General features: G+C 42.1%; 1 protein-coding gene across 10 annotated transcripts in view; it reads right to left on the bottom strand.

Annotated features, from left to right (window-relative positions):
- The window catches only part of LOC119851537 (KAT8 regulatory NSL complex subunit 1-like), a 153,253-nt gene that overhangs the window by 40,877 nt on the left and 89,880 nt on the right, over positions 1-22,496 (bottom strand). For all 10 annotated transcript variants that reach the window (XM_038391547.2, XM_038391546.2, XM_043509824.1 and 7 more), the window contains 2 exons: positions 17,802-17,929; positions 876-1,077 (listed from right to left, as the gene is read on the bottom strand). In XM_038391547.2, coding sequence (XP_038247475.1) covers positions 876-1,077; positions 17,802-17,929 — 330 coding nt within the window. The remainder of the gene's footprint in view (positions 1-875; positions 1,078-17,801; positions 17,930-22,496) is intronic.

Here is a 22,496-nt window from a genome sequence, read left to right on the forward strand (position 1 = left end):
CGGTCTGAGCACATGACTAGGATTCAGGTACTCTGGCTCTAATCCCAGCTCTTGACAATTTCCCTGTGACCTTGGGCAATTCAATTTCTATGCCTGGGTTTCCCCATTTGTAAAATCATAGAATCATAGAAGATTGGGGTTGGAAGAGACCTCAGGAGGTCATCTAGTCCAACTCCCTGCTCAAAGCAGGACCAACACCAACTAAATCATCCAATTAAATCAGGGGTCTCAAAACTCAAAATCAGCAGGAGGTCCACATGAGGACTTGTATGTTGGCCTGAAGGCCGCATCACTCCCCCCCCGACTCTCCCTCACCCTCCCCTTGCCCGTGGGGTGCAGCAGGGGGCTCAGGGCAGGGAGTTGGGGTGCAGGCAGGGGGTTGGGGTACGGGGTGCAGGAGGGGTTCAAGTTCCAGCCCGGCGCTATTTACCTTGAGCGGCTCCGGTGTGGCAGGGGTGCACATCGGGGCCAGGGTAGGCTCCCTGCCTGCCCTGGCCCCATGCCACTCTGCTCTGGGAAATGGTAGGCACCCTGTCCCTGCAGCCCCGGAGGAGCAGAGAACTCCATGAGTTGTTCTTGCCTGCAGGTACCTCCCCCGAAGCTCCCATTGGCTGTGCATCCCCGTTCTCTCCTCCCCTCCCCCCGAGGCCGCAAGGAAGCAGTGAGCTTGGCGGGCCACGTGTTTCAGACCCCTGAACTAAATCAACAAAATGAGAGCATCTACTCTCAGAGGGATGTTTATAATGCACTTGGGAGACCCCGGGAGTGAAGGGGGTACTCCTTTGTGTTTATACTTAAAAAAAATAAAATAAAAATGCAGGCTAGATTGTATTTTAGCAGCCATGTGGCTAAACTCACTGAAAGTTTGTACCTACCTTCTTGCTAAGGAGAGAAACAGTGTTAGCTCGGACCAGCTTTCGTTTCTTGTATCCACAAACGGGGCGGATTCTAGCTGCAACACAACTGTTGTCTGGTACGGAGGGTATAGTAGCCAGGCTATCCAGTCGTTTCTGTTTGAGAATCTCTTCAGCTTCCAAACTGGCCAGAGAGATGTTGTTGGAGCGGCTTGTGTGCAAACTGCAACCAAATAAATAAATAAGACAGTGAGCCTCACACAGAACGAGAGAGGCAAAAGTTAATACTGCATTGTGATGGCTGTGCTGCCAGATCACCTTCAGATATTTTCTTAGGCAGCTAATGATTTTTATCAGTTTGGATTCTTACTACAGCTGTGCTCCTGTTAACTTAGCTTCCAATAATTCTTTAGGGGGGGGGAAACATGCTCAGCTACTTATGCATCTAGTTGGAAATGAATACTGAAGGTCATAAAATCGTACAAAGGGAAGGCTGGAAGGGACCTTGAGAAATCAGCTAGTCCAGCTCCCTGTGCTGTGACAGGACCAAGTAAACCTAGACCATCCCTGACAAGCATATGTCCAACTTGTTTTTAAATGCTTCCAGTGATGAGGACTCCATGACCTCCCATGGAAGCCTGTTACAGAGTGTAACTATCCTTCTAGCTAGAAAGATTTTCCTGGTATCGAACCTAAATCCACCTTGCTGCAAATTAAGCCCATTATTCCTTGTCCTACCTGCAGTGGACATGGAGAACAACTGATCACCATCCTCTTTGTAAAAGTCCTTAATATATTGGAAGACTTATCAGGTTGCCCCCCAGTCGTCTTTTCTCAAGACTAAACATGCCCAGTTTTTCCAACCCTTCTTCATAGGTTGGGTTTTCTAAACCTGTCATCATTTTTGTTGCTCTGCACCCATTCCAATTTGCCACACCCTTTATAACTGTGGTGCCCAAAATTGGACATAGTACTCCAGCTGGGGCCTCATCAGTGCAAAGTGTAGCAGAACAATTAGAATCATAGAACTGGAAGGGACCTCAAGAGGTCATCTAGTCCAGTCCCCTGCACTCAAGGCAGGACTAAGTATTATCTAGAACATCCCTGACAGGTGTTTGTCCAACCTGCTCTTAAAAATCCCCAACGATGGAGATTCCACAACCTCCCTAAGCAATTTATACCAGTGTTAACCACTCTGACAGTTAGGAAGTTTTTCCGAATATCCAACCTAAATCGCCCTGTGACGGTGCCCCCCATAAGGCTTTATTGGAAATATGCTTATGAATGTATATATTACATAACTAGAATATGTTTTATGCTACATATGCCATGTAACATATCTGTGTAGAGGTTATGATCTACTGAATCTATTAATCCTATTTGTATTCATGTACCATTTTTGTATTCAAAGTTATGAATATTGGCTGTGTACTTGCTTGATTTTTAAATAGTCTTTGTAAAGCATTTGATCAGCTTCTTGAGAACAGAAAGTGCAAGTTAAATGCCCAATCAAGAAGCATTTAATGAACAATGGATGTTGGAAGACGTCCAATCCACATAAGACGTCTTTGTGGAGATATTCAAGATACCATGTGGGCAATGGCTGCTGCCTGTAAAAACTGAGTCATGCATGGACATATGACTTGCCCATGTGACTCCAAAACTCCATCTTGTAGCTGGACTTCGCAAAGGAGAGAGGAGGGGGTCTCCACCCACAAGAGAAAGTCTATTTAAGCCTGTGGGAGACCTCTCCATTTTGTCTTCAGCTGGCTAAAGAGAGAGCCTCTCCACCCTCAAGGATACCTGAAAGAAACTGGAACAAACGACAGTAACTACAGGGGGTGCGAGTGACTGCTGGACCCAGACTAGAAGGAAACTAGTCTGTAAAAGGAAGCTTACTGGAATTCCTCTAAGGGTGAGGTTTTATCTGTATTCAGTTTTCTTAGACATAGACTTGCATGTTCTATTTTATTTTGCTTGGTAATTCACTTTGCTCTGTCTGTTACTACTTGGAACCACTTAAATCTACTTTCTGTATTTAATAAAATCACTTTTTACTTATTAATTAACCAAGAGTATGTATTAATACCTGGGGGGGGAGGGGGGCAAACAGCTGTGCATCTCTATCAGTGTTATAGACGGTGAACAATTTATGAGTTTATCCTGTATAAGCTTTACACAGGATAAAACAGATTTATTTGGGGTATGGGCCCCATTGGGAGTTGGGCAACTGAGTGTTAAAGACAGGAACACTTCTTAAAGTGCTCTCAGTTAAGTCTGCAGCTTTGGGGCACGTGATTCAGACCCTGGGTCTGTATTGGAGCAGACTGGCATGTCTGGCTCAGCAAGACAGGGTGCTGGAGTGCCAAGCTGCAGAGAAAGCAGGGGCAGAAGTAGTCTTGGCACATCAGCTGGCAAGCCCAAGGGCGTTTCTGTGATCCAATCCGCCACATGTCCTTGCTGCAATTTAAGCCCATTGCTTCTTGTCCTATCCTCAGAGGTTAAGAACAATAATTTTTCTCCCTCCTCCTTGTAACAACCTTTTATGTACTTGAAAACTTATGTCCCCTCTCAGTCTTCTCTTCTCCAGTTTAAACAAACCCAATTTTTTCAATCTTCCCTCATAGGTACGTTTTCTAGATCTTTAATCGTTTTTGTTGCTCTTCTCTGGACTTTCTCCAATTTGTCCACATCTTTCCTGAAATGTGGCACCCAGAACTGGACCCAAACTCCAGTTGAGGCCTAATCAGCGCAGAGCAGAGTGGAAGAATTACTTCTTGTGTCTTGTTTACAATACTCCTGCTAAATACATTCCAGAATGAGGTTTGCTTTTTTTGCAACAGTATTACACTGTTGACTCATATTTAGCTTGTGATCCACAATTGCCTCCCACGTCTTACATACACCATGCCTGTCCATGTCTGGGCACTTGTTCAAGTTTTCTATAGGAATCACCTTGAGAAGTGTGATCCCACATCACTCTGAGGGTGCAATTTGAGGAGGGGATATCAGGGACCATGTGTCTTGAATTCTGGGCCACAGGTTCTCTTAGGAGCCAGTAAATTCCAGGCTGCCAACCAGTGACCTTAATAGTTATATTTTTATCAACTGCTAAAATTTGCAATTTTCATGTCTAAGGCAGTTGAGGTATCTATTATTAATGGCATGCATCTCCCCCTTTAACAGAGTGGGTTTTTACAGTCAGTGGTTCCATTTATTCTCAGATAATAAATCTAAAGACAGGAGTTAGCGAGGGGCTGTTCTATCTCTATTTCTTTTGTAAATAGAAGACCAGAGAGAAATGGGAAGAATTTTCCTTTTCTGTTCTCCCTAGGAACTGTAGAGCTCTGTTTCAATACGTATCTAGCAATCTGATGCTTTAAAGTGCCCTCTCCCCTGAAAAGTAACTGTAAAAATGGCATCTTCTTACTTAAAAGACCTGCTCCCTCTTTGCTCACTTGGACAAACATAAGCTTTTTATCAGTACTTACTCCTGTTAGCCCTGTAGGACCCATGTAGCTATGGAAGCTAGACTCTTTTCTGGCTTGCGTATTATCAGAAGAATTGTTAAAACCGCCATGTCTAGAATCTTTACTATTGATGTGTGAATCAGAAAGAATCCAGTTAAATTTTCAGACTTCATGTTGCGATCACAGGCGGTTAGAAACAACATCACTGAGACACAAACATGGATCCCCATTATGCTATTTTTACAGAGTAATTTTTTCAGAACTGCACTCTACATGTTTTCAACAAATAAAAGCTGCAGCTTTACAAATGAAAACTTGATCTTTCTAGGCCTACATCCAGTCATTTTAGGTTTCACAATTATCAGACACATACTAATTATATTTGCCAGACAGCAGGATGCACTTAAAGCCAGACATCCTCCCTTTCACTCCAAAGGTTAAATAGTAATTTGATTGTGAGAAAAGGTTCCATGGAGTATTAGAAATCTAATACTAATGCTCCACCAATATTAAGACAGAACTGTGTTAACTACAAACAGGCTATCATATGCTCATCTACTATTAATCATGACTATACAGCAGTATTTTTCTGACCTTGTGTCAGCTGTTGCTGGCTTATGCACACCTAGCATGCTACATAGCTGTGTGTGTACCCATACATTCTGGGAACATCTCAGCAGCCATCCCATGCTGACTGAGGGAGTGGACTGTGGGTTTTTCTCCTTCATGTAATGCACTTTGGAATGTCTTCCCATATCCGGGAGGGAGGAGAACTGACTGGCTAGGTTATGTAAACAGTCCTATCTACACTAAAGAACACCATTCACCTCAGGATGTTACAGGCTGACTCACTATCAAAGCCAGAACACAATATGCTCACTAATTTAGGAACTACATGTTAACATCTTATGTGAAGGGACTGTATTTAAATGAACTCTTATAGAAGCTGGTCAAAACTCAAACTCCATTGTGACAACAGGATCTAAGTCTTTCTGTGACCTAATGATTTTCACTTTGTACTGCTTTGCAACTTTGTCCCCACTCACAGCTTTGCTGTGCTTCAACAGGCCTGTCTGTCTGTTGGACTGGACCCCCTCCAGGGCATGACAACTGTTGCTCAGCCAGCAAGAAAAATTGTTGAATGGGAGGTTCACCTTACTTTCTGAAGGTAAGCATGCTGCCTCACAATTCTTCCATGTCCCCACCAACCCAGGGAGAGGGGAAATAGACTAGAACACCAAAAAGTGAACCTAAGTCTGCACTGTAGCAATGCATAGCGCTACTAAGCTAATCTTCCTTGTCAAAGAAATTGCTTACTCATGATTATCCTTTTACTTCTCTGCCCTGCTTTAAACATACACAACAAGAATGACCTTTATAAGTTAGCTTATTAGCAGCATAGTATTCCACAACACCTGAACAGACTGTGTTAAGACAATACCATTTTATCTTGCAACTTCACAATGAACTGTCTATTGCCATAAAAGCAATCTTACATTCTTGCTGGGAATGTTGAAGTTGGGAATCCAAACCGATTTTCTTAGGAAATGAGCCAGGGATAACCATAAGAGAAATTATGATTGATAGATATTTAGCTGATCAGATAATACTGCCAGCTATCAGTGGAACTTGTGAACCTCAATCCACATAACTCCTTTAAACTTATGTTCAACTGTTCCAACTCTTGCACTTTTATTAATGTTTCCAGCTCAGCAGTAGCTGAGATTTTGGCCCTGAATGTCCATTTTATATGACATTTTATCATGGGATCTCAAAACACTCTTCAGCTAAAAAAACACCTTAGAGGATTCATATTACTCGTATTTTACAGAGGAAGCAAAACGAGGTTAAATAACTGGATTAGTGTCAAGGCAAGGGAGACAAGGCTGTTTTGGAAAAGCTAAATGAATTTTTTGCATTGGTCTTTACTGCAGAGGATGTGAGGGAGATTCCCACACCTGAGCCATTCTTTTTCGATGACAAATCTAACGAACTGTCCCAGATTGAGGTGTCAATAGAGCAGGTTTTGGAACAAACTGATATATTAAAAAGGAATGAATCACCAGGACCAGATAGTATTCATTGAAGAGTTAACTGTGATATGTAACCTACTGCTTAAATTGGCCTCTGTACCAGGTGACTGGAGGATAGCTTAATGTGACGCCGATTTTTAATAAAAGGCTCTAAAGGTGATCCTGGCAGTTACAGGTGGATAAGCCCAACGTCAGTACCAAGCAAATTGGTGGCAACAACAGTAAAGAACAGAATTATCAGAGACCTAGATGAACATGATATGTTGGGGAAGAGTCAACATGGTTTTTATAAAGGGAAATCATTCCTCACTAATCTATTAGAATTCTTTGAGGGTATCTACAAACATGTGGCCAAAGGTGATTCAGTGGATATAGTAAAAAGAAAAGGAGTACTTGTGACACCTTACTTGTGGCTACAGCTCGAAAGCTTATGCTCTAATAAATTTGTTAGTCTCTAAGGTGCCACAAGTACTCCTTTTCTTTTTGCGAATACAGACTAACACGGCTGCTACTCTGAAACCAGTGGATATAGTGTATTCGAACTTTCAGAAACCCTTTGATAAGGTCCCTCACCAAAGGTTCTTACGCAGAGTAAGGAGTCATGGGATAAGAGCAAACGTTCTCTCATGGATCAGTAACTAGTTAACAGACAGAAAATGAAGGATAGGAATAAATGGTCAGTTTTCACAATGAAGAGAGGTAAATATCAGGGTCCCCAAGGATCTGTTGGGGCCAGTTCTTTTCAACATGTTCATAAAATATCTGGAAAAAGGGGGAAAATACTGGAGGTGACAAAGTTTGCAGACGATGGAGAATTACTCAGGATAGTTAAGACCAAAGCAGACTAGTGGCAGGAAAATGGCAGATGAAATTCAATGCAATAAAAGCAAAGTAATTCACATACAAAAACATAATCCCAAATATATATACAAAGTGATGGGGTCTAAGTTACCTATTACCACTTAAGAGATCTTGTGAACAGTTCTCTGAAAACATCTGCTCAATGTGCAGCAGCAGTCAAAAAAGCTAACAATGTTAGGAACCATTAGGAAAGGGACAGATAAGACGACAGAAAATACCATAATGCCACTATATAAATCCAAGGAATGCCCACACCTTGAATATTGCATGAAGTTTTGCTCACCGCATCTCAAAAAAGATACATTAAAATTGGAAAAAGTACAGAGAACGGTAAACAAAAATGATTAGAAAAATGGAAGAGATTAAAAAACCTTGGATCATTCAGCTTGGAAAAGAAGACTGAGGGGGGATATGATAGAGGTCTATAAAATCATGAATGGTGTGGAAAAAATGTTAATTACTTCACAAAACACACAAATCAGGGGTCATCTGATGAAATTTACAGGAGGCTAGTTTAAAACTAACCTAAGGAAGTAGTACTTCACACGAGGCACAGTCAACCTGTGGAACTCGTTGACTGAGAATGTTGTGAAGGCTAAAAGTATAAACTGGGTTAAAAAAAGAATTTGGGCTAGTCTAGTCTGGCAACGTTAAAGCGCTGCCACGGCAGTACTTTAACGTGGCTTGTGTAGTTGCGGCAGAGAGCTCTCCCAGTGCTCTAAAAAAACCCACCTCCATGAGGGCGCAGCTCCTAGCGCTGGTGCACTGTCTACACTGGCACTTTACAGCGCTGAAACTTGCTGCACACAGGGGCGTGTTTTTTCACCCCGAGCGGGAAAGTTGCAGTGCTGTAAAGTGCCAGTGTAGACAAGCCCTTAGATAAGTTCATGGAGGATAGGTCCATCAATGGTTATTAGCCAAGATGGTCATGGATCCATCCCCATGCTCTGGGTGTTCTTAAACCTCTGACTGCAAGAAACTGGGACTGGATGACAGGGGATAGATCACCCAATAAATTGCCCTGTTCGGTTCACTCCCTCTGAAGCATCTGGCATAGGCCACTGTTGGAAGAAAGGATACTGGGCTAGATGGCCCATTGGTCTGACCCAGTATGGCCAGTTTTATGTTCATATGTGAGGAATCCTGAGGCTCTCATTACTCTTCTGACCATTGGATCACACTTTCTTCCTCAAAAAGAAAAGGAGTACTTGTGGCACCTTAGAGACTAACAAATTTATTAGAGCATAAGCTTTCGTGAGCTACAGCTCACTTCATCGGATGCATTTGGTGGAAAAAACTTTCTTCCTCAGAACACTAACTGCATTTGAATACATACGACAGCTTGGAAAATCCACACTTCTAAATCTTTACATACATAAAATATTAAAAACAAAAAACAAACATTCCCTGAAAAAAAGCACAGGCATAAAAGTCTAACAAAGTCATTACAATATTAACAGGTCTTTTATATGTAGTTGTTTGGGGGTGGTAAAAGGTAAGCTAGCACTCAGATGAGTGATTACATGAGAAACCCCAGGCAACTCCCCTCTCTTTTCCATACACACAACTGCATTTTTCAGTGAATAAACTATTTATCAAAAAAAAAAATTCTCCCATCTCTATATGTAGTGCATAAAGCACAGCCTTTTCACCTTCAACTCACTAGTTCGTTAGAGCTTACATTTCAAAGAGAAGGATTTAGACACCGTTAGCCCAGATTCTAGTTCATATTTTGTTGCCCTAGACAACGCAAGGTCAGCTGTCTCGGAAAGTCTCTGACTGAGTAAATGTGGAAACTCAATTTCCTTTCAGTACTTTGTATGTGCTTTCCTGCAAGACACAGAGAAAGTTATTAGCAGGTCACTGGGGAAAGTTCACAAAGCTGTTAGAATGTGCTTATTTGTCAATTTGACGTGATTAGTTTTGGCTGTGAAAATGTTTTTCAGGGCCAGCTGTGTGAGTGGGAGTGAGAGTGAGAGAGACTGACTGTCCCTTATAACCTTTAGCCCAGCAGTTAGGGTACTTACCTGGTATGTTTGAATCTCCACTCTGGAGTAGTCATCAGAACTCAAAACTCTCCCCTCTCACGTGAGCCTTCTAACCAATAGGCTATTTGGTGTGGGTTGCTCTCAATCTCTCCTCCTGAAGTTGTTTCACTTTGTATAAATACTTAAATACTCACTGGGCAAGAAAGAGAAAATGACTCTACAGCCTGGTGATTAAAACATGCAGCCGGGGATGTGGATTCAAATCTTCTGTCTTTCTGATACAAAATGGAACAGCTTCAACAGGAGAGATTGAGAGCAGAATAGTCTATAGCCTGGTGGTTAGGGGTCTCATATGGCAGGGGTGACACCTGAATTCAAGTCTCTCCTTCAATTCATATTTTTAGTATATACACAAAGTGGAACAGCTTCAACAGAAGAGACTGAGCGCAACCCACCCCAGAATAGCCTGTAGGTGATGGCGGTTACCTGGGAGGGGAGAGATTTGAGTTCAAGTCTCTGCTCCAGAACGGGGATTCAACCTGGTTCTTCCACATCCCAAGGAAGTGCCCTAACCACGGAGCTAATGGTTACACAAGGGGGATGACAGGTTTCAGAGCAGCAGCCGTGTTAGTCTGTATTCGCAAAAAGAAAAGGAGTACTTGGGGCACCTTAGAGACTAACAAATTTATCTGAGCATAAGCTTTCATGAGCTACAGCTCCCTTCATCCAATGAAGGGAGCTGTAGCTCACGAAAGCTTATGCTCAAACAAATTTGTTAGTCTCTAAGGTGCCACAAGCACTCCTTTTCTTTTTACAAGGGGGATGAATGCACATACACAGTTTTCTGAAGCTGACCCGAATGAAATGTTCCTTATGATTTGTCTCAGACTTTTCCAATTTGCTGCCAAATTATCTACATTTTTTGACCCTAACCAAATTTTTTTTTCTGATTTTTTTGGTTTGCTGGCAGAATTGAAAAATAAATTCACCCAGCTCTAAGAATCTGTACCTCTGATGCTTAATTCCAGTGCATATGAAATACTAGTAATGCAAATTCTATAGAAACAAAGCTGAAATGGGACACTTGAAAAATGTATAAGGAAAAATAGCTTTTATATATCCACATACATACAATGTAAAAAAGAAAAAAAAAAAAAAGAAAAGAAAAGAAAAAAAGACATATATTGTGCCCACACTTATAATAAACAAAATACGGTGAGGCTCTTTTAAAATGTTTAATTTGAATTGCTATGTACATTATATTCTGAGTTGTTTTTGGTGGTGCCTATCACCACTTAATGAAATTGCTGCACCTGTAAAATTAAGTGAATTCCAAATAACAAAAACTATTACATATCTGCATTGTTTTAGGAAATGAAAGCTTGGAGAAGGATAAATCTGTCTTAGCTAGTTTTGTAGGTTCACATTTAAAAAACCTGTTCACTTTTGGAGCTATAAATTCAAACAGTCTTTTTTCAACTCAGTTAAACATTTCCATAAAATCTATGATTAAGTGGCTTTGCCTCAGAGGTGCCCTCTTTAATTCTAGGCTTGTGCATATACATCACTGCCTTTATATATGGATGGAGTCATGCTCTCTCTATTGGCTGGGCGAAGAGATTATATACTCTACTGCTGACAGCACATGGAGATTTTCCTTTAGCTCAAGTTGCAAAGGCCTATTTTGTGTCTATAACTATGCCACCCTCGGCTGGGATCTCATGATCTCACAAGCTAAGAAGGAAGAGCTTTTTTAGTATTTGAATGTGGGTTATAATCTACTTCTAGGGAATTTGGAACCACAGTGACTTAACAAAAATGCCTGCAATATTTTTATGAACATTTTTACACTGATCCAATTTAGAAAACTAAAGTTAAACTTCTACTGTAGAAAAAACTAACACTTGAGAAAAAAATTCCCCTAAAATGCATTACTACCCACTCCGACTCTTGATCTTTTCTTGTTTTGGTACAAAGCATTTCTAGCTATTTAAATTCCTAGTAGAGTTTCTTTGCTTTATCAAAGTTAATATGTCCATTTAATTTATAGGCAGCAATATAAATTATGCCTCCCCTCCTACTTTATAAGTTCTTTTTCCATCCCTTTGCAGGAAAAAATGAATACAAAAGTTAATATTGCTGTTGGGAACAAGTGGGCTGTTGAAACATTTAAGATGGAAGTAATTTTTGATTAAGTAGCATATAATCATTTGAAATCTTAACTTTAAGTTCAGAAAAATAACCTCATACCTATTTTAAATACACCAACTTGCAAACAAACTGGATACTTCAATTGGAAGTTAGCATGTTAAGAAGAGAAGTCTAGACAATCTTATAGTCATGGCTGACAAGTACAGAGTAAATATTTAGATTTGTATATATGAGCAATATAACTGATGAGGTATCTGCAAAATTATCCATCTCACCTGGTTTATTTCAAACCTTTTTTTAAAAAAAAAACTTACTTCGTAGTTACATTATTATTGTAGCTGTCTTGGTCCCAGGATATGAGAGACACAAGATGGGTGAGATAACATCTTTTAGTGACCCAACTTTTGTTGGTGACAGAGACAAATTTTTGAGCTCCACAGAGCTCTTCTTCAGGACCTGTGGAGCTTGAAAGCTTGTCTCGGTTAGCAACAGAAGTTCGTCCCTTAAAAGATATTACCTCACACACCTAGTCTCTTAAATTTTAGTCAGTTCTAAGTTTGACAACTATACTTTGCAACATGCATATGAATAGCAGTCCATGACCATCCATAGTTTTAGTCTTGCATCTTTCACGGTCTTTAATGTAAAAAGAAAAGGAGTACTTGTGGCACCTTAGAGACTAAAATTTATTTGAGCATAAGCTTTCATGAGCTACAGCTCACTTCATTGGATGCATTCAGTGGAAAATACTGAATGCATCCAATGAAGTGAGCTGTAGCTCACGAAAGCTTATGCTCAAATAAATTTGTTAGTCTCTAAGGGCCACAAGTACTCCTTTTCTTTTTGTGAATACAGACTAACATGGCTGCTGCTCTGAAACCTGTCTTTAATGTTTTATCTTGGACAGCCGGCCATTATCTAAAGTTAATATGGTCAGTTAGCACTCACTCTCTGCTCCTAATCTCTGCTACTTCCATTCTCCATTAGATTCAAACATTCTCCTTGCCTCACAGGCTTGTAACCTGGAAGCCATTTTCAGCTTCCTTCCCTTTGCCCATGTCCGAGCTGTAACTAGTCTGCCTCTTCCCTTCTGTCTCTTTCATCCACACCCTAATTTTCTCTCAAATCTTTTTGACATTATCCATGCTTCTCTTCCACGCATCAGCTATGTCCAAAGTGCTGCTTATAAAATTCTCTCTTCTCTGTTTTTACCATGTTAATCTACTATTCAAGTCACTCAAATGCCACTTCACTGCCTGTATATCTAATTCAAGTTTTTTGTCCTTGCTCTCAAGGCCCTACATCACAAAACCGTTTCTTCCAGTGACACTTGCACTGATACACCTTTCATCAGCTTCTCACAGGGACAGGATACAGAGGGCCCTAGACAAATTAGAGGATTGGGCCAAAAGAAATCTGATGAGGTTCAGCAAGGACAAGTGCAGAGTCCTGCACTTAGGATGGAAGAATCCCAGGCACTGCTACAGACTAGGGACCAAAGGGCTAGGCAGCAGTTCTGCAAAAAAGGACCTGGGGTTACAGTGGTCGAGAAGCTGGATATGAGTCAACAGTGTGCCCTTGTTGCCAAGAAGGCCAATGGCATTTTGGGATGTATAATAGGGGCATTGCCAGCAGATCAAGGAACGTAATCGTTCCCCTCTATTCGAAATTGGCGAGGCCTCATCTGGAGTACTGTGTCCAGTTTTGGGCCCCACACTACAAGAAGGATGTGGAAAAACTGGAAAATGTCCAGCGGAGGACAACAAAAATGATTAGGGGATTGGAAAACATGAATTATGAGGAGAGGCTGAGGGAACTGGGATTGTTTAGTCTGCGGAAGAGAAAAATGAGGGGGGATTTGATAGCTGCTTTCAACTACCTGAAAGGGGGGTTCCAAAGAGGATGGATCTAGACTGTTCTCAGTGGTAGCAGATGACAGAACAAGGAGTAATGATCTCAAGTTGCAGTGGGGGAGGTTTAGGTTGGATATTAGGAAAAACTTTTTCCCTAGGAGGGTGGTGAAACACTGGAATGCATTACCTAGGGAGGTGGTGGAATCTCCTTCCTTAGAAGTTTTTAAGGTCAGGTTTGACAAAGCCCTGGCTGGAATGATTCATTTGGGGATTGGTCCTGCTTTGAGCAGGGAGTTGGACTAGATGACCTCCTGAGGTCCCTTCCAATCCTGATATTCTATGATTCTATGATCTCCATGCCCTTTTCCATGCTGCCCTTGTGCTTAAAATATATTCACCAAATCTGTTCACTAAGCCAGTTCTTTGATAATCCCACCTCTAATGACCTGCTTCTGCTGCAAAGCCTAGAAGTGGCAGAGATGGTGGCAGAAATGTTAATTTCCCTTTGAAACTGTCTAAAAAAAGGTGCTGTACAACTGCTCAGTTCTTCATCTCTAGAACATTAGAAACATTCTTGCTTGGATCGTACTGCTGTATTTTCAAGCATAGTCAGTGAGAAATTACTCGCACATCATTGTGGCGCCATGCAGAATTACAACAGTATAATTTCTATCTAGAATGGCCTGTATTCTTTACTTCTCCATAGTCTTCAACACCTCTATTTAAAGCTCCTTTGTGCTATGCTGCTGCCATTATTGGAGAGTACAACTATATGCCCAACTCATAAGCTGCATAAGCAACTATCAGTGATTCATGAAATGAAATAGCCATTCTCCAACGAGAGGGTGAAATATGTGCTCACACTACAGAATGCAGACTATGTCTTGAAGCCTGTAATCATACCATCTTGTGCTGATCTCAGTTAAGCAGGGTCAGGCCCAGTCAGTACTTGTATGAAAGGAACAGCCAAGTATTGCAGAAAGAGGTGCTGAAGATTCAGTAGATAGTGCTCATCTCTCTGACAAAGTATGTTTTCACTGCCAAGTTAAACTTGGCAGTGAAAACTTGGCAGTTAACCTGGGCTATTACCTGGGTTTTAGCCCAAAATTCCCGTACTGTCGACACACACAAATCTTTCATATGGGCTTGTGTGTGATTTGAATCCAGTCTTGCTTAACCAGTTGGGGGTATAAGTTAGAGTCTGGGTTTCACTTTAACACAGGGTGTAACCCACCCACTTGGCAGGCTGGACACAGGCTGAAAACTGGGTTAAAAAACTCTGGCTCTGCTAGTCCTGCAATGTCTTCCCACAATTCCTTGGGGCCTGTATTTTCCTGACGTTCTACATACTCAGCACCAGAAGTCATGTATTAGTTTATATGCACCTGGTTGGCATCTGAACCCCTCGTTTCATGTGACCTGCTCTCATTTCTGCACAGTCTAACTGATTTTGTCCAGAGAAATCCTCATCCCAGCATGCTGTTAGCTAGTCAAAGACTCTCTCCAAAGTTCTGATAGACTTGGGATGTGAGATCAGTAAGGCTCACTATTTGGGGAGATGAACCTGAATCACCACCTCCAATCAGCTGGCAGAAGAGGGGATTAAGAGAAATTACAGTTACCTTTTCCATAACTAGTGTTCTTCGAGATGTGTTGCTCACGTCCATTCCATATTAGGTGCGTGCACTAGCCACATGCACCGGTGCCGGAAGTTTTTCTCTCAGCAGTATCCGTAGGGGACCGGCTCTGATGCTGTCTGGAGCGGTGCCCATATGGTGCGGTATAAGGGGCGCCGCCAGCTCCCCCCACCCTCAGTTCCCTCTTGCTGGAAACTGACAGTGGGGAAGGAGGGCGGGTTATGGAATGGACATGAGCACTCCCCTTTGGGCTTGCTATACCACCGAGGGTATTCACAAAAGTTTTCACCATGGTAGCAGCCCAGATGCAACTCCATGGCTAACAGTGAGCCTAGAGAGGACCAAGCTAAGATCCCACTGTGGGACAGGAGTCCATACCTGCGGGAAGAGACTCTCAAACATCTGACTGTCATGTCATGGGAAAACACCGTCTGTCCTTGGATCAGCAGGTGAAAAGCGGAGATGGGTGCGAGATGCACTGCTGCTTCTTGAATTTGCCTTACTTTCTGTACTGTTTTTTACTTCATACCCTAAACTATAGCATTGCTATATGTTGTTATGCAGCTGTCATGTTTCCGTGGCATGTGAAGTGATCTCTGTAAATGCTTTATCTACCTCACACAGCTTCTGGGACAACTAGTAACTGTAAAGTGCTTTGAAAATCTGAATAAAAAGGTTCTCACAATTGTAAAGAATTATCTTCATCTCATTTCTGTTCCCACCACTAATATTCAAGTTAGGCACCACTTGAGAGGTGTTCAGCAATGAAGCCCTACACAGTGTAAAGCAGTTAGTTGCTCTTTCAAACTTGGAGGTTTTCCCTGCTTCTGTGCAGCAAACCTTACATTAAAGGTATGCATATTCAAAAAATACAGTTGGATATATCCAACTGCATCAGCAACACCTGCAAGCTTAAGGCACTTTTGAATAAAATTAGCAATCAACAGAACAAATACTTCTATTTATTAAAACTAAGCATCAACGGAAAACTTGCAACCTGGTTTGTAAGCAGCTAAACCTGAAAATGGAATGCATCCCACCTCACTCAGAGCAACAACTAAAATATAAATCCAAGAAATGTGGAATCTTCAGAGTAACAGTAACAGGCATTCAAACTTTCCTCAAATGAGGATTTAATTAGCAACTTGCCAAAAATTGAATGGTGTACCTGATTAGCATAAAATGGTGCTAACTGCAACCCCAAAAGAGGTTACAGTAAGCACTATTTTTTATTTTAGCAGAGGCTACTTGAATCAAGGTGAAGCACTGCACGCTGAGGTAAACAGATTTCACAGGATGCACCTCCACAGTCAGGCAACCAGCAAAGGAAAAATATTAGTCTTTTACCATTTGGGGCTTCTTTATAAAGGATGAAAGGCCTGAAAAATGGTTCTGTTTATTTAAAAACAAACAAAAAAAATTTCACATTAGAAATTCAGGTCTTGTCCATATTGGAAGGCTATTGAACAGGTGTCAAACACACAGCATGCACCCCAGATCCAGCCCCTAAACCCTTTCCTATTATCCATAGCTGCCTGCCTGCTGTGGTCAGAGTGGGCTGGCAGAGAGCTGGGGAGGTAGCTTGCACCTGATTAGGACCAGGCAGCTGAGACCTTCCTCCTTTCTCATCTTCCCTACCCTATCTCTGCCTCTGAACCCACAGGAGCAGGCCCCTTCTCTCCCTCTGCTGCCTACCTGGCCTAGTCTTTGCCAGTCCCTCCACCCTGAGCCAAAGGGGACTTCTTTCCAGGCTTCCTGCTCTTTGCAGCTGCCACCACTGGCTTGTCCCCACAGGATCAAATGAATGAAAGCATCTGATTCTAAACTGCCCACTCTCCAGAGAACTGGAGGCGGAAAATAGGTGAAGAAATCCCCAGAGGTGTGGGAAGGGGAGAGAAATTATCAAATGGTATATGTAAGAGGGAAGGTGGATGAGAATGATTCTCAAAGAGGAGCAGCAGGTAGGACACATTCATAAAAAAGTGTGCATGCAGATGGCAGGTGCACAAGCAGGGAAGACAAGGGAGAAGAGAAGAGACTGGTCACGGAGGAATACACTGAGTGATAAGTTAGTAGACAACAGACAGAAGGTTTCATAGATGCATTACATTTTTTTAAAAAACTTGTCTTTAAAAATGACATTTAAAATTTTGCTAATAAAGAAGCTCATTCTGAGTTGTACAAACCATAACATTTGCCTCTTATCTGTGTGCTTTTCGCTCCCAGCCCATGGACTTTGGGAGACAGAGTAACTTGGCCCTCACCAAAGAATAAAGGTGACTCGAGAACTAGTGACATTAATGACATCACAAAAAGACACACTTGGGCAGCGGAGAGAAGATTCCTATAGGCTACTTATATTGTTTGTTTGTTTTTTTAACTCATATCTAACAAGCACTTGTTTGGAAGAGTGTGTTAAACATTCATTACTCTTTCCCCACTACTTTAATTACAGTATGAGAGCTCTCAACAGCCTGAGGTCCAAGAGGTCACTCAGTATCACTAGGCAAGACAGGATTGATTTCTGATATTTCAGCGGTTGAAATACAAGCAGAAAAAGTGTCTTTCAGGCTGTCTTTATACATGATAAAAATGGGAAAAGGTCACAAATCCAATTTTAAGGGGGGAAAAAAACCTTTGTAGGTTACCTTTAAAGATTACATGCATTTGGATTTGTGGGCAACACTGGCCATTAAAAGAAGATAAAGCTATATGTAACACTTTGCAACAAATACTCTGCAAAATAAGCAACATTATATGCTATTTTTAGTTACAAAATGTAGATCGCAATATATAACCTAATATCTATCTTCAAAAATATTTCTCCCCCATCAAAGAGAAGGTTCACCTATGATCACATTCTCAGATAATATCACAAACGTCTTAATTATAAAAATTACTCAGAATAATCCCAAATATGAGATTGGTCAACCTATAAGAAAAGAAGAACTAACCAGTTAATTTTTCCGTTGACTTGGCGGGATGACGTGCAGGCTTTTGAGGGTCCTGGAGACCCACTGACGGGGGTACAGGAGAGACTTTGACACATAGGGTTTCCTAAAGACTGCGTAAGACGAGAACTCTGCAAGAGAAAAATAAAATCTCAAACTCAGGAAGCTTGATGAAAGAATGAATTTTGGAGAGAGATGGGGAGAAAAAAGTAATCAATCTAAGCAGCATTTTGCAATTAAAAATAATGCTGAACATAGTTAAGCAGTCCCAATGCAATAAATTATTTAGTTTCTTTCCATCCACTTAGATTCAAGGATCAAAGACAGATTCTTCAAATCACTCCACATCAGTGATTTTAAATTGCACTCTTAGATGTTACAAAAAGTTTCAAATACAATTTCTAGTCCTCTGATCTATAAACTGGAGACCACTTTCATTGCCTGCCAGCTTCACTTGGAACACGAGCAGCTTCGGTGTAGCAAAAATTTTGTTTCATACAAACTGTTCCAAAACTTTAACCAAATGCTAGCATCAATCCAGGATATCTGATAGTCTAGGGGTATATTTATATACTTACTGGACATGATTTTGAAACACTGTAAAAGGACCTTGGACTCTGACAGTAAGCTTTCAGTCCCAAGGCGTGATGTGTGCATGCATCTACGTTTTATGTGAATTTTGTGCTAGCGAAAAATAAGGTGGTCACTCAACTTGTGCAGCAACTGTAGTTCTTCAAAATGTGTGTCCCTATGGATGCCCCACTTCAGGTGTGCATGTGCCTCTCTCCACTAGAAGTGTCTGTTCGGCTTCTCTATCTGAATGTCCAACAAGAACAGTCCAAAGCAGGGGGAAAGAAGGGCTGGTCCACCCATAGGGGGAACATCTCGAAAAACCACTTACTGCACAAGGTGGATAATCTTTTCTTCTTTTTCGATTAGTGTCCCTATGGGTGCTCCATTTCAGGTGACATCGGAGCTGTATCCTCACAGGGAGGAGGAAGCTTAGGAATCAAGTCCAAGACTGAAGACAGTACAGCAGATCCAAGAAGACAGTACAGCAGATCCAAGTACTGCATCAGATCTGAGTGTGTGGACCAAGCATAATGTTTAGAAAAGATATACACTGAAGCCCATGTAGCAGCTCTGCATATCTCAGACACTGGAATGTTTTTGAGTAACACTGTGGAAGTTGCTTGTGATCTTGTATTATGAGCTATAATCCTTTGGGAAGCAAAGCACAGCTGTATCTTAACAAGCAGTAATACACCCAGAGATGCATCTCGAAGAGACTGTGGACTTCTTTGAACTTTCTGCAATGGAGACAGAACGTCTAGATGATTTCTGAAATTACTTTCTCCTATTTAGATAAAAGACCGTCGTACAATTAATTTACGAAGGGAAGCCTACTGCTGAGATTTATGTGGTTTAGGAAATAATACTGGCAGATAAATAGACTGGTTAAGTTGGAAATCTGACAGAACATTAGGTAAGAAGTTTGGGTGTAGTTATAGAAAGACCTTGTCCTTGAAAAATATTGTAAATTGGGGGGAGAGGGGGTCCTGACATCAAGGCTCCAATTTCTCTAGTCCTGCAGGCTGACATGATAGCTACTAGAAAGGGCGTCTTCATAGGAAAGTGAAACAAGGAGCAGGTCATCATAGGTTCAAATGGAGACACGGGCACAAGGCAATGATCATGACACCAGTGGTTGAAACCTCTTCCATTTCTGGAGGTAAGTAATTTGAATTGACTTCTTTCTATTGTGTAGTTAGTATTACTTACTGTACTCCTGTCAAGCACGTGGAGTCTAATCCTGTGAACCATCTAGGAGCTATGCTTGGAGAATGGATGACCCCCAAGTTGTGGTGAAGCACACAATCTGTATCCTGGGAGAGGAGATGAGGGAGGGTCAGAAGTTGGAGTGCCAGTTGGGGACACAGGTGAAGCAGGTAAGGTTACCAAGCTTACCTCAGCCAGGTCAGCATTATGAGGATAACCCTGGTCTTGTCCTGCCTTATCTTGTTCATCACTCTTGGAAGTGTTTGTGTTGGAGGGAATGCATAGAACAGACCCTTTCTCCAAGGAAGGAGAAAGGTGTCTCCCGGAGAAAGGTGACCAAGACCTCCTCTTGAGCAGGATAAAGGGCACTTTCTATGCTGGATGTGGTGAACAGGTCCACTTGTGGAAGTTCCAACCTCTGGAATATCCCATGAAGGATCTGCGAGTTCAACTCCCATTCATAGTGCTGGGAGAAGCATCTGCTGAGCATACTGGCTGTGACATACTGGACTCCGGGAAGGTAAACGGCTGAGATCTAAATCTGATGGGCTATACACCAGTTCCATAACTTCATAGCTTTTATGCACAGGGAAGGCGATCTTGCGCATCCCTGTTTGTTGATATAGAACATGCAAGCCACATTGTCCATCATGATTCTGATTGATTTGCTCTTGATGAGTGGTAGGAACTGAAGACAGGCATTCCTGACTGCCCTCAGTTCCAACACATTGATCTAGAGATTGGCTTCCTACAGCGACCATCTGCCCTGAGTTGTGAGTGTATTGAAGTATGCTCCCCACCCTAAGAGTGATGCATTCATTGTCACGTTTATTGTTGGAGCTGGGAGGAGAAATGTACACCTGTGCAGACATTGCATTCATCTTTCCACCAATGCAGAGAGTTCTTCACCTGGAGAGAAACCGTAACCTGCTTGTTTGTCCGAGCTGTCTCTGGTTGAGGAATAGGCCCTACTGAACCAGGCCTCAAAGCAATGGAGGCACAGCCTTGCATGCCCCGTCACAAAGGTGCAAGCTTCCATATGACACAGGAACTGCAAACAGTAGAAGGGAGTAAACTCGAATTACTTACCTTCAGAAATGGAAGAGGTTCCAAGAACATCACCCCTTTGTGCCTGAAATTGCCCCATTGTCAGTCATAGATTATCTGCTGGATTTACAAAAATTGGATCAGTTATATCTATTAGGTTCATCTCACCATGATATTAGCTTTTGATTCCCCACTAGAGGGGTTTTCTATTTTTGCATGCCATATGTCCTCGATATTTATTACAGGTCTGGAGAATCTCTAGACCCTGGTTAAGGATCCTTCTCTGATTTGGGATCTCAATGTGGTACTTAGATACCTGCTGGGACCTCTGTTTGAACCTATGGTGACCTGCTCCTTGCTTCACTTATCAGGAACTCTTGAGACTTTACAAATTTGTTCAGTTGTCTGAGATCTACAATTGGTCTCCGCCCTCCATCCTTCTTTAGCACGAGAAAATACTTTGAGTAAAACCCTTTCCCTCTGTGAGGGGATGGGACTGGTTCTACCACTCCTAAATAAAAGAGGGAGTGTCCTTCTTGACTAAGTATAGCCTTGTGAGAGGGGTCCCTGAAGAGGGATGGGGAAGGTGATGGCGAGGGACATGAAGAGGATGATGTAGCCCAATATTATAACCACCATGACCCACTTGTCTGTTGAAATAAGTCACCAGGCCAGTTGGAAATGGGAAAGGTGGTCTCCAAAAATGAAGAAGTGGGCATAAGCTTACAGCTTGCAAACTACAGGCAAGGGAGGATTTGAGCCTTCAATCAACCCATCAAAATTGCTGTTTTAATGATGACTGGGTACTACCTGAAGAATGGTGGGAAGCTCTTTTCCTCTGGAATCCCTTTTTTTCCCCCTAGAAGGTTCAGTGGTTCTGTGAAAACCAGAGAATTGAGCCAGGTGTAATCTCTGGACAGTCTAAGACTTGCTAAATTTCCTCTTGTTTGTCGGAGTGTATATACCCAGACCCCTCAATGTGGCCCTGGAATCCTTCAGCATGTGCAAGAACTTGTCCATAGTTCCTGAGAAGAGCATCTGACCATCAAAGTGGAGGTCCTCAACTGTATTCTGAATCTCCCTTGGGAATCCCAAAAACTGCAGCTGTGACACCCTGTGCATGACAAATGCCCTGGAGATGAATCTAGCAGCAGCATCTGCAGCATCTAGGGACGCTTGGAGAGAGGTTTTGGCTAATAACGGACTCTCCTTAATGACGGCCTGTATGTGTTCTCTATACTCCTTGGGAAGATGTTCAATAAAGGATTTGAACTTGTTGCAATGTGTGTAGTCATACTTAGCCATGATTGCCTGAGTCGGTGATCCAAAATTGGAAGGTTGCAGATGAATAGGCCTTCCATCCAAAAAGGTCTAACCTTTTCGTAAGGAGTAGGCAAGGAGTAATACTATCTACCCCACACGTTTACAGCATCCACTACCAGAGAATTTGGTGGGGGTGGGAAAACAAATTCTGAGTCCCTGGGAGGAGGGGCTACATAATATTTCTTATCTGCCCATTTACCAGTTGGTGGTATGGTGGCGGAAATTTGCCCACAGTCTTTGCTGGATCCAGAAATGCTTCATTAATGAGTAGCGCAAACTGACTGGGTGTCACTGACTGCAAAATGTCCAGGAGCTTGTGATGCGAGTCTTTAACTGTCTCAAGAGGTATCTAGGGAGTGTCTGCCACCCTCTTCACAAGGTCCTGGAATTGACAAAAATTGCTGGTCTTCAATGGTGGTGGAAGAATGACTGCCTTGTCTGCAGATGAAGACAAAATAGGAGTTTAAGGGGTAGCCTCTTTGTCCACCCTAGCCTTCTACTTCCTCAAAGGTCTCCTCATGTTGGAGGTTTGGTGGAGGCGACAGTGAC

Source organism: Dermochelys coriacea, chromosome 2 (assembly GCF_009764565.3).
Source record: "Dermochelys coriacea isolate rDerCor1 chromosome 2, rDerCor1.pri.v4, whole genome shotgun sequence".
Taxonomy (NCBI): domain Eukaryota; kingdom Metazoa; phylum Chordata; order Testudines; family Dermochelyidae; genus Dermochelys; species Dermochelys coriacea.